Genomic DNA, 16,080 nt, shown 5'->3' with positions numbered 1-16,080 from the left:
AAGGAGGGAAGCGAGATAAGAGCGTGATGACGATGCTAGATCCGGGGCACTCGGCAAAGGGTGTTTTTTCCCCCCGAATTTCGTACTAACACTGCGAGACACTGCGACGTGGACCCGAGTGCCCTATTTGTGACTTTGCCGAGTGCCTTATTTGTGACACTCGGCAAACCATCCCTTTGCCGAGTGCCCTACGTAGCACTCGGCAAACACCTACCTATATTGCATGTACAACACCACTTTTAGTAATTAAAAGGACGTAAACTTTGTGTAAACCTAGTCCAATTCACTAAACATTGCGTATTTCATTTTTTAAGTAATATTGTACCATTATTTCATGGATTTATAGCTCATATTTAATTTATATCTATTAAATTCATATACGTCCAATTAATGAATAAAAATTACCAAACAGATCTGAAAATTTCCCAAAATTTGACATGAACCTATCTATGTTCTCTATAGCCTATAAAAAAAAATTTGGACTCAATGAGAATTACTTTTATCGATTCATCTCAAAATCTTACCGGATCCTTTGAACTTCTCTGAAACCTCTCCGGAGATGCTTCGAATTGTAAACATCATATGTCAAAACTTGTGCGAAACCTTATCAATTTTTTACCACGGCCTCTGCATACGAAATCAAAGCATCTTGCAAAATCTCATGATTTTCAAACTTCGTTTGTATTTTTGAGAATTAAACAATCATTTGGCCACACGTTCGTAGTCGTGTTTCCTTAGCAACATGTTCGAAATTTCTTTTCGTTTTCTGGGTGAGACCTCAATTTAGACTCACTAACATGAATATGATTTTTTCACTCATATTATTCCATTATTCCAACCACCTGCAGTTCAAATTTGACTTAAATCAAAAAATTACTCCAAATGAAATTAATTGATTAAATATAGCAAACAGGTCAAAAAATAGTCCATCTTCTACCATGCAGTGCCAAATGCCATACATGTGGAGTGTAAAAAGTTTGGAGGGTGAAGGAGGGGAAAAAAAATTATGTTTGCCGAGTGTGTGAAAAGACACTCGGCAAACCCTATAGTTTGCCGAGTGTACGCCCTAACAGTCGGCAAACTGTAGAGTTTGCCGAGTGTCCCATCAAGGCACTCGGCAAACTATTGCCTTTGCCGAGTGCCCTATGTTGGCACTCGGCAAACACTAACGGCCGTCACGGAGGGGCGCCGCCGGCGGCACGGGGAAGTCACGTGGGCGTCATTTTGCCGAGTGTTAAAGTTTGCCGAGTGCCTGTTGGGTGTTTGCCGAGTGTTTTTTGGGTGGCACTCGGCAAACCGGTATTTCGCCGAGTGTTTTATTTTTGCCGTGTGTTTTTTATGTTACACTCGGCAAAACGGCGCTTCGCCGAGTGCCCGAAAAAAAGCACTCGGCGAAGTAATTACACTCGGCGAAGATAAGCTTTCCCGTAGTGTAACGCTTCCGTCCTGCTCTGCCCGACCGCCCGACGGAGGACAACCCGCAGCCGGAGCAGCTAGGGATACCCACAACAGACTCAGCCAAGGGCGCCTTCGAGGAGGCCTGACTCCATCGGCACCGTCTGCGCCTGCGCGGACATCATCGCCTTCTCTGTTGAATCCACGTTCACTTGAAAAAGAAAATCTACATGCGATATTTGCATTTAGAAAATTAAACGACTAAGAGGATGTCGAGCTTGCTGATCTAGCTCGTTGTGCTGTTAATTTTAGGTTGTGGTTGACCAGCTATGTAATATATATTGCCCTAATAAGTAACAAGTTGTATCTGGGCCTTGCCGGGAATCTCCATGACCTCCGGCTAACTTGTGCTTCTTTGCACGCTCCTCGCCTTAATCAATTTGGCGTGCAAATGTTTTACGTGTTTGAAAAAGGGAAACAGTCCAGTTGTCTTGTGAAATTATAACAGGAAAATATACCCATGGTCCCTGAACTTGTCCTATAGTGTCATCCATATCCCTAAGCTCTTAAAATGTATCTTCAGGTCCCCAAACTTGTCTCAAGGTGTCATCTGAGTTCCTAAACTCTCAGAGTGCATATTTAAACCCCCAAACTTGTCAACAGATTTCATCTGGATCTCTAAACTCTCAAAATACATTTTCAAATCTTAAAACTTGTCACATGCCGCTGATAGCAATACAGGTTCCTTGCTCGCTGCCTTTGCAACCACCTTATGCTAGTGATCACACACATGCATTTCTTGGTGCTTGATTGGGGGATCTAAAAATGCACTTTGAGAGTTTAAGGACTCGGATGACATCCGGAGACAAGTTGAGGGACCTGAAAATGTGTTTTGAGAGTTTAGGGACCTGGATGACATCTTGAGACAAGTTCAACCTAAAATGCATTTTGAGAGTTTAGGGAACAAGTTTAAGGGCTAACAAGTTTAAGGATAGCCCGCGTATTTTACTCATATTATAAATATCATGAGGTCCCATGTTTTCATTTGGAATGAAATCCTGGAGTAACTTTAACTACATGTGCAACTGCAACTCATTAGCGTCAATATCACAGTGTGTTCAACTGTTCACCACTCAGGGTGGCAAACCAGGGGGGGGGGGATCCCTGCCCCGCCCCGTTCCCCGAATCTCACTGTAACGCCCGCAAAATACACCCGGTTAAATCACCCGTTAAAAACACTTTACAAAATTTTTCCGACCGCCGAGCTCCATCAAGTCTTTTCCCTTCCGTCGGACCCGCCGTCATGGCCCCGACCCGTCAATTCCCCATTTTCCACTCCCCGTAATTTTCGCCGCGTGCCCGTCAATCCGTCACCACGCGCAGACGAATCCCGAAAATTTCGCCATCTTTTTCCCCTCCCTTCCCTCTCTTTCTCTTCCTTCTTTCTTTTTCTTCCTCCTTCTTTCCTTCTTTTTCCTTCTCCTTCTTCCTCCCCTTTCTTTTTCCTTTCTTCTCTCTCTTCTTTTACTTCCTGGCACCCCACCCACTTGCACCGGCCCCCCCCTCCCCACGCCGCGCCGCCGCGCCCCGCCGCGCCGAGCCCGTGCCTCGCCGCGCCCGCACCGCGTCACGTCGTCCGTACCGCGCCCGCTCGCGCCTTGGCGTTTAGCGTTTGGCTCGGTGCGTCGCGTCGTGTCGCCGGTCACCGGTCGCCGCCCCTGTGGCCTCGTCGACCACGCCGCCACGCCATCCACGAGCTCCACCACTCCGGCACGCCACCGGTCAAAAGTCCGGCCGCCATCATTACCCCGGCCCTCGCCCGCCCGCGCGCCGCCTATAAAAGGAGGGAGCCGAGCCTCCACCTCCACACCCTCACCACGAGCACATTGCCTTCCTCACTCCCACCACCAGAACACCAACGGCCATTGCTCCTCTCAAGTTTCTGGCTGTCTCCAGGAAGAAGAAGGGGTAAATCCCTCTCCTCGCGATCCAGCCCACTAGTTTCCCTTATTCGCGAATAGGCCCTTCCACCATTCCAAAAATAATTACAGATAGGTCCTTACTCTCGCGGTTCAGTCCTAAAACCCCATTTTAAAGCCCCTAATACTCCTTTAACCCGTCATTTCATGCGCCAAACCTCCTCCGATTAACCCCAAACTCGACCACGGCCTCCTCTCATACATTTCCGCCAAGGCATATCAAAATCCCACGAAAATACCCTTCCTACCTATTTTCCGTTCATGTTTCCTGTTCGGAGCTCATCGGGTAAAACCCTTTTTCCTTTTATTTATTGTGTGCTCGTTTGTGTGTGCCGTAGATCGCGGAGTACCCGAGGAGGAGCGCGAGGAGGAGTTCGACCGCGAGCCCGAGCCCGAGGACCAGTACCGCGAGCAGGAGCTCCCGGAAGGCTTTGAGAACGGCAAGTCCAATCTCACCCTTTGATGCATATTTTAATACCCAGTTTTTCAGACACAACCTATTGGCCTGTTTTATAAAATGCATATTGTTTTATCGCAAGACAAGGTTGGATAGCCACCCCTTGATTGTTATGACTATTCCTTGTTGTCCCTTATTTATCTCTAAATATGAGTTGCTCTGTTTAGATGGTAAATACTGCTAGAATGCTTAGGAACTCTTTATCCAAATTCAAACATGACTACACCTGTTTACTCGGAAAATAAATGTGTGAGTATGTTTAACTGAGAAGTTGAGTTTTCGGGTGTTAGGAGAGGTGGTGGATGAGATGGATGGGTGTTTCTTGTGTGGAACTCCGGATTGACAGGCTCGTACCTCAGTGGTTGAGCAGTGTGGGAGATATCCATCTCGTCATAACTAAGGACCGAGTTGATGTGTCATCCTGCCTAATTCCCTCATCGTACAACCACTCGACCGTTGTATGGGCAACGGCTTAGCATAAATCCCACTAGCTAAACTGCTAGGCTTCAGGTGTGCTGGTGAGCAACGGGAGGTCTTGGAAAAGGACTAAGCTCTTGGTGACTTAGGTCCCGGTTACGACCCCGTGGATGGGTTGTTAACCCCTTGAGCGTTCTCGCGTTGACTAGTCAGTGTTGGCTAAGGTGGGTAATGGCTTTGTTAGGATCCGTACCGACACTAAGGTGTTCGCGATACGGTACCCTACTTGTGGGAAAAGTGTACAACCTCTGCAGAGTTAAAACCTATCCGGGTAGCCGTGTCCACGGCATTGGACGAGTTACGGCTCGGTCACACAACTAGCTTTTGGGGATGTCTGGTATTCTACCGCGTGTGTGGGTGTGTGGAATTTTGGAAGTGTCCGGCAGGTGTGCCGTGCGCTACGGCGGACGGGGAGTCCGGTGGCGATAAAACTTGGATCCTTTGTGTAGGATCAACCCCACTTGTTATAGTGTTTACTAAAATGTTTTTATGAAACTTCTTTGAAATGGAACCCTGCATGTGTTTAAAATCTAGCTTTACTGCAAATAAACCATAGCTTATTTCCTTGATTAATCTCGTGCATACTCTGTTGTATCCCCCTCCGTGGATGGGGTTGGACTTGCTGAGTACTTTTGTACTCACCCTTGTGTTGTTACTTCAGAGGAGGATCCGGACTTCGTCGCCGAGGACTTCGAGTAGGAGGTTGCGTCTGCACCCAACGCTGCCTGTGGTGTTGGCCCCTTTTGCAGGATGCTTCCGCTGACGCTTAGCTCCGATTGCAGCCCGGAGTCCGACTGGACTGCAACTTGGATTTGTGTTGTTATCGCTTTAGTCTTGCTTTGGGTGTGGCTTGCCCGCCCGCTCCTTCGGGAGTTGTACGGTTTCTGAACTATCTGTTGAATAAATGTGTTATCAGCCTCCTGGGACTGATAATTTGGATCACATTTAGTCTCTACTTATGTGGGGACGCTTCACTCACTCCCTGCCCCCAAATGGCTTCGGCGGGCAAAAACGTCCCCCGACCTTAGCCCCGGCGGATCCTCGGTGAAGCCCCGCGGGGATGAGCGGCTGTGAGGACAAGGACTGCCGGAGACCTAGGTGAATAGCACGACATCGAGGACGAACGTCGTGGTGACGGGCGAGGACAATCAACAGAGGAATCGACAAGTCAAGGAAGCGCCTGCGCGATGCGATGACTCGAGGAGCGGCACTGGGCGGCTGGCGCATCGAGGAATGGAAGCGGAGGATGGAGGAGCAGGCTCGCGCACCTCTTGGTGCAGTGGCAGCCCCACGCTCCTAGTCTCAGACCTCCAAAGTCCAGAGGCAGCAGCCAAAACTTGAGAGACGAAAGATGATAGGAGCAGTCGAGCAGATAAGGTTGACGCTGGGAGCAAGCCCGATCCTGAGACTTTTGTGGCCCAGAGCGAAACTAAAAGAGGGGGCCTATACTAATAAAAGTAATAGCAGTAGTAATAATTATAATAAAATATTTAGATCATGTGTCCAAAAGCAACATTCATATCAAGCAATTTATATTACATCAAAAATTTCTTCTAACATTTCTAGATGCGAAGTCATTGATGATGGCATCAATATCGATCTGATCCAACAATTTCTTCTCAATAAATAAGTGGCCAAACCATTTAACCTTTCTTAAGACATTACAGACCTTAGATGATTCTTCAACAATTTCAGCTTTGAAAAGCTTCTTTCAGCTGATGCCACAGTCACAGGCATAGTAAATAAGATTCGATATACAATAGAAATATTAGGATAGCAATCCGCTTCTCTGACAAACTCAAAAATCTCCATAGCAGATATTGGTCTATCTGGCAAAGTGAACTGCATAACACTTAACTCGAAAATCAGATCATTTATCTCAACATCAGATTCACCATCTAGAGTGAAAGTTTCTGTAAACTTAGTGCAACATTGTTTTAGTTCAATACCATCTAGGGACTTCAAGGTCGTTGAACTCATTAAAAATCCAAATATACTTGTGAATGATCGGAGTTCCTCAAATCTACTTTTTAGTGATGTGATTGCATTATCAACCATAACCAAAAAATAATTAACTTCAAAGTCCCTCTCAGCTTGCAAAATTGCTTCATTGTATTGTGTTTCATCGAATTGTTTCTTCCTAGAAGCACGACGCTTTACAGGAAATGTAGCCTCTACATCCATGTCTGATGCAATTTCTCTAGCAATGATCACACTGGAAGCAAACCCTTTATTTCTATAAGTACCAAAATAACTCACCATACCTTCTATCTGTTGTAAGGTAGAATCAATACACATGGATGGTGACTGCAACTTCTTGCTCACAGTATTCACAGCAAATAATTAATCATGCCAAATAACCATACCAAGTATGAACTCAAAGCTTCCAAGGATATCAAACAATTTTTTTTGCATCACTCCTATCCTTGGCAGTGGTATCTCTATCTTCACTTAATGCCTTCAAAGCTGACCGTAGTTGAGGAGCTTGATATCTAATTGCTTTGACACTTTTTATTCGACTCTCCCAACGAGTATTACTCAATGACTTCACGGTTAAATCTTTGACATGTTCAAGCATAGCACTCCATCTCTTGGTAGAACTAGAAAATAATACATATACCCGCTGCACAACTCCAAAAAAGGAAATAGCCTTAGTACAGGAGTTAGCCATATCACAAAGGGTAAGATTAAGGCTGTGGCAAGCACATGGCATATACACAGCTCTTGGATTTATATCAAGCAACCTCCTTCGTACTCCTTTATTTTTTCCTTTCATATTAGAGCCATTATCATAACCTTGACCCCTGACATCTTTAATATTAAGATCAAATGACTTGATGGCATCAAGCAATACATTGAAAAGCTCTTCACCAGATGTGTCATCCACCTTCACAAAACCAAGAAAGTACTCTTCAAATTTTATTTTTCCATTAGACATATCAACACATCGAACCGACAAACTCATCTGTTCTTGGTGACTTACATCTGGGGTGCAGTCAAGGATAACCGAAAAATATTTGGCATCTTTAATAACAATCTTAATGATAGAACTTGTAATGTCAGAAGCCATAAGAGAAATCAACTCATTCTGAATTTTATGACTAAGATAATGATACCGAAGCTCTTTGTTTTGAATACGTCTAAGGTGGTTTTGCATCACCAAGTCAAATTTTTGCGATCATCTCACAAAGATCATCTCACAACAAGCTAAGAAATTACCATTAAGGTCATTGTAAAGTTGCTCACTAGATCCTCGAAAAGCTAAGTTGCGTTTACCAAAAAATTTCACAATGGCCACTATTTGTAACAGAACTTGCCTTAGGCTTTCTTTCTCCTTTGCAATTTATTGTTGTAATTCCTTGTCGATCGTTTCTCATTTCCTTAGTCTTGCACTCAGTTCATTCCAAGAGTTCATGTTGGTAATATGATCAACACTAACTTCATGCTCTTTCAACTTCTCACTAGTATGCCTCCAATCTCTAAATCCATCACGCCCTAGTGAACTCTTGCAGTTGTTAGAACCAAAAAGCTTACAGCAAAAGCAAAATACTTTATCAACATGTTTTGAATAGACTAACCATTTCCTATCACGTACTTCTCCATTGCTCATTTTTCTAGAGTAACGAGTGTAAGAAAAATGTCTTGAATTGGCATCCAAAGGAAATATAATATTTTCTTCTCTTATAGACCCTTCTCTACTAATATGTCCCTTGCTTTATTATCAAGATTGTCCCAATTGACTGGATCATACATATCTGAAGTAAAAATTGGTTCTTCATCACTAGCAAAGTGCTCATGATCACTCACATTGTTATCATCCGTGTTGATGCCAACATTGTCTTCTGGAATAGTATTAGTTTGTTCCTCCACAGCAACTATCACCGACGCGTCTGGGTTTCTTGAAGCTGTTGTACTACTCTTAAAAAATCTGTCAATGGATCCTCTTTGTGATTCTATCAACTCATCTACACGTTTCTTCCTTTTCCTTTTCTCACTGCCTGATGCATGCTTCCTAGATGACATGAGGGCATTGGAAATTTTAACAAGACAATTAGTAACTTACAAATGTACTAACATATTGGATCGACTTAATCAAATTATTAGCAGTATAGATGAATTTTGAACTTTGAAGTTTGAATATTAATCGAGGATTGGAGGGGGCAAGTTTGTGTTACCTATTTTACTTCTGGCCGTGGCTCGGTGGCTGCCTGTGGCGTTTGTTGGCGTCAGAACTCGAACGGTCACCGGCGTTGAACGGTCGGAGCCTTGGCGGCGAGTTCCTGGAGATCGGATCAGGCGGCAGCATGCGAACAGGCGGACTGGCGGAGGGCGCATGATCGATCCGTTCTCTCGTGGATTACTGGATTTAGCTGCTGGTGGCCTACTGTAGTGCTGCTTGTGCTAAGGCCTTAGGCTATGGGCCTGGCCCAATTGCTAAACTAAACGTCTAAATATCTAAACCACGTAATCAGCAGCCATATATACATATACATATACATATACTACATGTATACATGGGATGGGGCCCCTCCGTTTTTGGGGCCCAGGGCAGCCGCACTGCTCGACCCCAGGGCCGGGCCTGGGTGGGAGTAAGATATTTACTTCGAATTGAACTGTGTTGGGCCACATGTGTTGGGATACATGTTTCAAGAGCCAAATACATGTTTTGACTGTTTTCGGATCCCACGGGGACAATATGTCCCCCGACCCCTCCTCGGCAGCAATTCGGGGCTCCACCCCGTTCCCCGCGGGGGAAAATACTTCCCCGTCCCCGTCGGATTCGGGGCGGTTCCTCGCAGGGCTGTCCCCATGGGGGGTTTTGCTACCCTGATTCACCACTGTTACATGCATCCTTAGGACAGCTACGAAGATACTTTGAAGCTCTGATGATCATCCAACATGTACAGTGCGTGGAAGTAAATAAGAAACCAAATAAGTTTTTTCTATATGCTTTATTTTTCGAACGTCCATTTAAATGCGCATCGAGAGAAAAAAACGGCCTGGCTACAAGGAGAGGAGAGGAAAGGGCGTGGCATCAAACTTTGTGGTTAGAAGCCTGAAATGGGCCTTGAAAGGGCAAGGGCCATGATGAGATTTGAGCCCAATAGATATGATTGCAGTGTAACTTGGCCTCAAAGACTTCATCCCCACTGCAAGTTGGGAGAATATGGATGGGACGTCGATTATTGCTAATCACATGAATTGTTTGTTGGCATGTTGCACGTCGTCTCAACACTACGACGACACATGCCGTTAGTCTAGTTTAGTCAATCCTCTGGCGTGGTTGGTGGATCACGTAGACCTTAGTCCAACGTGATCGAGTTCTGCACAATCATTTCTATTCGGCAGCACATCCTGTCAGACAAAAGCACGTACCAGTAGAAAACAATATGCGGTGTCCGCTTTATTGGCGTTCCCGAGACAGGCACTCGTAGAGTATGGTTCATGAGCTGCAAAAAGGAGGTAGTGAGGATGACTAATCTATGGCCTAAACGTGTTTAAAGTACTCTGCCAGCATGACAAGCCGTGTTTGGTTGCTCATAGCCGCCTAATAAAGCTAGCCGCGCAACAGTATTATAGCTCCAGCCAAATAAAGGTACGGTTAATGACATATCCTAACATAAACGTGCATGCCATATCGATATGCATGCCATGCCATGCCATGCCATGCATCCGCACCTACTCTTCTATATCTATAAATAGGCATCTTTAGTACGCACTAACACAGCAGCTACCTCCTGATCGACCTCTTCAGCTCGATCTCAAGCATCATCCAGCTGCTAAGACGACAGTCGTCATGGCTGCCAGCATTAAGCTCTGCTTACTAGTCTCGTGCGCTCTGGTTCTGGCCACGGCGTGCGATGGCCTGCAGGTGGGCTACTACAGGAAGACGTGCCCCAGGGCCGAGGCCCTCGTGAGGGCCGAGGTGAAGAAGGCCGTTCGCGCCAACACCGGCGTCGGCGCTGGCCTCATCCGCATGCTCTTCCACGACTGCTTCGTCGAGGTACGGTACAGTCATTCTGATGTGGCATGCATGCATCCGACGAGAAATGGCACGTGTGTCGTGTGACTGACGAATGCAAGTGTGCGTGTGCTGCAGGGCTGCGACGCGTCCGTGCTCCTCGACCCGACGGCGGCGAACCCGCAGCCGGAGAAGCTGGGGGCGCCCAACAACCCCAGCCTGCGTGGCTACGAGGTGATCGACGCGGCCAAGGCCGCCGTCGAGAAGGCCTGCCCCGGCACGGTCTCCTGCGCCGACATCGTCGCCTTCGCCGGGCGCGACGCGTCCTATCTCCTCAGCCACGCTAAGGTCAGCTTCCACATGCCGGCGGGGCGGCTGGACGGGCGCAAGTCCCTCGCCAGCGAGACCCTCACGTTCCTGCCCGGCCCCTCCTCCAACCTCTCCAGCCTCGTCTCCGCCTTCGCCGCCAAGGGGCTCAGCGTCGAGGACGTGGTGGTGCTCTCCGGCGCGCACTCCATTGGCCGGTCCCACTGCTCGTCCTTCGTCCAGGCACGCCTGAGCTCGCCGTCCGACATCGCCGCTCCGCTGGCGACGCAGCTGAGGAAGCAGTGCCCGGCCAGCCCGACCGCTGCCAACGATCCGACGGTGACCCAGGACGTGGTCTCCCCGGACGCGCTGGACAACCAATACTACAAGAACGTGCTGGCGCGCAAGGTGCTGTTCACGTCGGACGCCGCGCTGCTGTCGGCGCCCAACACCGCGAGGATGGTGCGCGCCAACGCCAGGTTCCCGGGTTCGTGGGAGAAGAAGTTCGCCAAGGCGATGGTGAAGATGGCCGCCATCGGCGTGAAGACCGGCCGCGACGGCGAGATCAGGAGGAACTGCAGGCTCGTCAACTAAGCTGGGAGTGAAGCTGCTCTCGCTTGATCAGCAAACCAGAGAGATTCGTGCCTTTTGCTACCGCTTTTGAAGAAACTGTTTTCAAATGTGTTGGTTCAGCTCGCCCCCACATGTAACGTACTGGTGGGCATATCTTGGTTTCTCAATTACCTTTTGCTTTCGCCGCGGCGGCGTTGTATTTGTTGATTTGGTTGCTTGATGCTGTTTATGAGGCCTCTACTGCCTTTTTTTCTGAAGAAATGCAGCAAACTCTCTTTGACGTGACATGTGTGTGAGAAACACATAAGAGGGATGATCTAGACTGGCAAAGCCTTCTTAATTGTTGTCCAATATCATGATAAAGTTTTGGGCTTTGACCAAATGAATACTACATATATATGCATGGTGTGGTGGGGAGTGGGGACATTGGTCTCATATATATTGCATATACTTCTACTTTTTAAGTGTTGGAGGCTTGGAGCAGAGCCAATGCCCAATGGTTTGGCGATTTCTCACATGGAGACCATGTTTTGGGCTTTTGGCAGTCAAAACCAAGCTTATATTTGTGATGGACCTGGGCCATAAGTTGAACGTGGACCTTCTTAGTCCAAAAATACTAGGTAATAGAAATTGAGCAGGGCCCCTGTCCTCGATGGGCCCTTCATGGATCCGCCCCAGCTGGTCTTAGAATTTTTTTATTTTTTTATTTTTTATTTTACGAATTTGCAGAAATAAATAGGCGATCCAAAATTTGCAGAAATAGATCTCCGCCGCCATATCAAACGGCGGTAAAGGGCTACCGCCATCTCAACCGATGGTAAGAGAAGCTACCGCTGGGTGCGTGGCCGCCACGTCAGCATGGGAATCCGCTTACCGCCCTCTGATCCGGCGGGCGGCACCTGGCTTGCAGCGGCACGGTGGACGAGGCTGTTACCACCGTTCCATCTGGCAGTATCCGCTTTCCACCGGATCAACGGGCGGGAGCAGGACCTGACAATTCAAACGGCGGGAGCGGGATAGCTACCGCCGGCTGATTCGGCGGTAGCTCCCCTGTGCCCTCAAAAGCTGCAGGCCGGCCGCCCCCTTGCCCACGCCAGAGCCGAGCGAGATTTTGTGGATGCCCCTTTGCCCACGCAGCGAACTGAGCAAGCGGTGGGGAGAGAAGAGGAAGGGAGGGAGGGTTCGGGAGAGAAGAGGAAGAAAGGGAGGGAGGAGAAGAGAAAGAAAGGGAGGGAGGGAGGGAGGCAAGGGGGAGGGGAGTAGGGTGGAGATTGAAGCCCGAATCTTCGCTTCTTTTGAGGTATTATTACTAATCCCCTAGTTTAGCTTAACTCATAGTTGGTAGATGTAATAGTTGATGTGGTAGCTATATAAATGGTGTAGTGTTAATTAGTAGATGAAATCTAGGTGTTGATACGAGACATAAAAAAATATAGTTTAGTCGGTAAAATTAGTTTGTTGATTTATTTAGATAAATTTAAGATGAATATTATTCGCAATGCAAGAGTTATATTTTGTATAAGTATTCAAAATGTATGTGTTTTAGGAGTTAGTTGAAATTATTACATTTAGTTACAATTTTTGTTTGTGTCGTGCATATCTTTATATATTATATATGTTTTCGGAATGCAGGGGTGTTTAGGGTTAGTTAAATTTAGTAATAATATCTGTTAATATCGTGTATATTGACCGGGTAAAATAAAATGAACTTCAATATGCACCTGACTATTTAAGGCTTTCGATCTTGATAGAGATCAAGTGGACCTGTCTGTTAGGGCTGTAGTGAGGTTACGGGCCTGACATAAACTTTTGGGAGTTGATGCCGCTTGAAGGAACCCAGAACTGGAGGGCCTATGTAAATGGTTGTACTAAGTGCGGTTTACCACTGATATTGTTTGTTGAAGTGTTCAGGAAGATTAGGTCTAGCAGTTAGATGCAAGAAGTGGGAGGTGCTGAAGTTACTGCTGAGGAAGGTGTGGAGATTACTGATGGGCAAAATGGAGAAGATAATGAAGATGGGGCAGAAGAAGAAGATGTAGAGGATGAAGATGCAACCCATGAGCCAAATGGCGAGGCTGATGAGGGAGAAGACATTCCTGGGTTAGTTGAGCAGGTGGAGAGGGAAGGAGAAGAGGCCAGTGGTGCCATGGATGATGACTCGACGGATGAGGATGATGCTAATCCTGTCCATCAGAACTGGTCAACTTACGACCATTCCAACCTAAGGTCAATGTAGGGGAAAATGTCCCTTGGGAGTACAAGGAGAATGAGGTTTGTGTGGGTGCTTTGTACCCTAGTGGGGATGAGGTGAATGCAGCTGTGAAGCGATGGTCCACTTTATCTTTGTAACGGCAGTTCAGGATGGTGAAGAGCAACCCGACAGTGTATGATGTGTGCTGTGTCAGAAGCAATTGCCCGTTTAGGGTGCACGCATACAAGGGGAAGTGGAAAGATTACTGGGAGGTGACTAGAGTGGTGGAGCACCAATGCTTGCTGGATGAATTGGAAGGACAACACCGCAACCTCACTGCTGATTTTGTTGCTCAATACATGTATCCTCAGATAGTAGAGAATCCTAGCTACGAGCCCAAGTTGGTTGTTTGTGCCATAGAGGAGAAGTTCAAGTACAAGATTAGCTACCACAAAGTTTACCGAGCCAGGCAGAAGGCATTGGTGATGAAGTAGGGTACGTACGAAGCATCGTATGATAACCTCCCTGGCCTGTTGCACACCATATGCTAGAGGAACCCAGGAAGCTACTACAGCCTGAAAGCCTATCCATGTGCTCATTTTCAAGGCAAACAGGTTCTATAACAGTCATTCTTGGCCTTGGATCCTTGCATTGAGGCTTTTCAGCGATATCGCCCAGTCATTTGCATTGATGGCACATTTTGACTGAAAGGTATAAAGGCACAATCTTGACAGCTATTGGTGCCAATGGTAACAATCAGGTGTTACCGCTGGCGATCGCCTTTGTGGAGAAAGAGTCTAGAGATAGTTGGTATTGGTTCTTGAAGAGGGTGAAGCAGATGATTGTGAAGGACGTGGAGGGTGTTTGTCTAATTCATGATCAACACAAAGGCAATTGAAGACCTACAGAATGACAGTGTGGAGCGTTTCAGGGTGGCACTGTGGCCGGACTTGAAGACTAGGTGGTGCATGAGGCATATGAGGGCAAACTTCCATAGTCAATTAATGAACAAGACCCTTATGCAAATGTTTAAGTGGCTATGTACCCAAAATTAGGAGAGAAAATTCAATCTAATGTGGAAGAAACTTGATGAGCTTACAAAGAAACAATCCGAAAAACTAGGCAAGAGGCCGGTAAATAGCGAGGCTGACCACCCTATGTCTCTGGAGGACGTCGGACTTGATGGTCCAAATGTCAGGCGAAGATGGGGTAGGTCCATTAAGACATTCTCACAGTAGATTGAGAATGAGTCGAAAGAAAAGTGGGCATTACTCTATGACGAGGGAGGTGCTAGGTGGGGTATAATGACTACAAACCTAGCTGAGGTGTACAACTGGGTCATGCGCGGTGTTAGGGGACTGCCCCTTGTTGGTATCATGAAATTCTTCTTATACCACACCATGAAGTACTTCAGGGAATGGTTCGCGGTGGCAAATAACTCAATGGCCGATAATCACAAAATTTATGGATACAAGATGACATAATACATGGAGGAGGTGATTAAAAAGGCTCATAAGCATTGTGTTAATGAAGTGGGTGCCGTTGAATGCCGGTTCGAGGTTGTTTGCAGGGACAAAGATCGATTGGGGGGAGGTGGAAGAAGCACACACAGGAGTGCATCCTTACCAATGAAGAGTGTGTTTGCTCATGCCAGAAGCCATGACTGCTTCACATGCCTTGCACCCATGTCATTGCTGCATGCATTGAAGCAGGGGGACTTCAGCCTCGTCGGTTCGTACCACATTACTTCCTTAAGGAAACTATATGGTACTCTTGGAGGAATGATGTTTATGGATATCGTTTACTAGAAAACTTTATAAATAATCCTAGTAATGCCGTGCGTTACATTCTTGACCCTGATCCAGAAATGTTCCAAGGGATCAGGCGACACAAGAACAGACACATCAGGAACAACATGGATCAATCTGAAGCTAGTCCTGATTGCCACCCTTGCTCCAAGTGCCATGAAACAAGTCACCTACAACGACATATGGAGGAACAATGACGGGCTTCTGTGATTAATGTATGCAGCAGTAGTAATGTGTGTTGTATGTTTATGAACTCCTACGTTTCGTCAACTTAGTCATATGTAATTTAATTCATCATGTTTGTTCTATGTCGAGAGACTCCTGTAATTCTTAGATTATGGAATGTAACCTAAGTTATAATAGTAAGACATTGTAATAATTCGATATCATGTACTATTACATTTATGTTGTGTTTCAAATATCTCATGTCTAGTATGTTCTATTTGTTTTATGTAGTATTTGAAATAATTGATATGTGTTGCAAAGTTTATTATTTCACCACATACTAATATTATACATGTTCCAGGTATGGCGAAGGAGCCTGCAGAGGGCTATCAGACCCCCGAGTTACTTGACTCTTCCATGAACGCTGCTCACAGGTTGTTCATGTCAGCCGTACGGGGTGCCAACCTCAGCACGCTTCGCGCACGTGTCCTGCTTTCGACGATGCCGATCGACGCTCGGTGGATTCCGAGGTACATTTTACTTAGTTACCTCAATTTCAAGTTCTAACATTGTGTTCTTTTAACTAGTAAATGCTATGCATGGTACAGGTTACGCGCAGCGGGGCTTCTCCCTCTAGTAAGGTTAGTTGAGGGAGACATGATGGACACCGGAGTGAAGCGTGTGGAGAAGTCGACACGTTTCCACTTTGACATGTCACTCCTAGCAGCTCTTCTTGACCGTTGGCAGCTGAGACTCACACGTTCCAC

The 16,080-nt window shown here is 46.5% G+C and overlaps 1 protein-coding gene across 1 annotated transcript; it reads left to right on the top strand.

Annotated features, from left to right (window-relative positions):
• Positions 1-10,048: 10,048 nt before the first annotated feature.
• On the top strand, positions 10,049-11,434 carry LOC101765161 (peroxidase 2). The gene is made up of 2 exons (XM_004968703.2): positions 10,049-10,312; positions 10,409-11,434. The coding sequence occupies exons 1-2, from the start codon at positions 10,106-10,108 to the stop codon at positions 11,168-11,170; spliced, it is 969 nt and encodes a 322-aa protein (XP_004968760.1). The 5' UTR covers positions 10,049-10,105; the 3' UTR covers positions 11,171-11,434.
• Positions 11,435-16,080: the final 4,646 nt, after the last annotated feature.

This window comes from Setaria italica, chromosome V (genome assembly GCF_000263155.2).
Source record: "Setaria italica strain Yugu1 chromosome V, Setaria_italica_v2.0, whole genome shotgun sequence".
In the NCBI taxonomy this organism is placed as follows: domain Eukaryota; kingdom Viridiplantae; phylum Streptophyta; class Magnoliopsida; order Poales; family Poaceae; genus Setaria; species Setaria italica.
Note: the sequence above shows the minus strand (reverse complement) of the source record. Positions and strands in the feature narration are given on the sequence as shown.

Bases quoted from the DNA above. Each gene is read 5' to 3' on its own strand.
- LOC101765161 (XM_004968703.2), top strand. From the start codon at position 10,106: ATGGCTGCCAGCATTAAGCTCTGCTTACTAGTCTCGTGCGCTCTGGTT. The intron at 10,313-10,408 runs GTACGGTACAGT...CGTGTGCTGCAG, and splicing joins TCCACGACTGCTTCGTCGAG to GGCTGCGACGCGTCCGTGCT.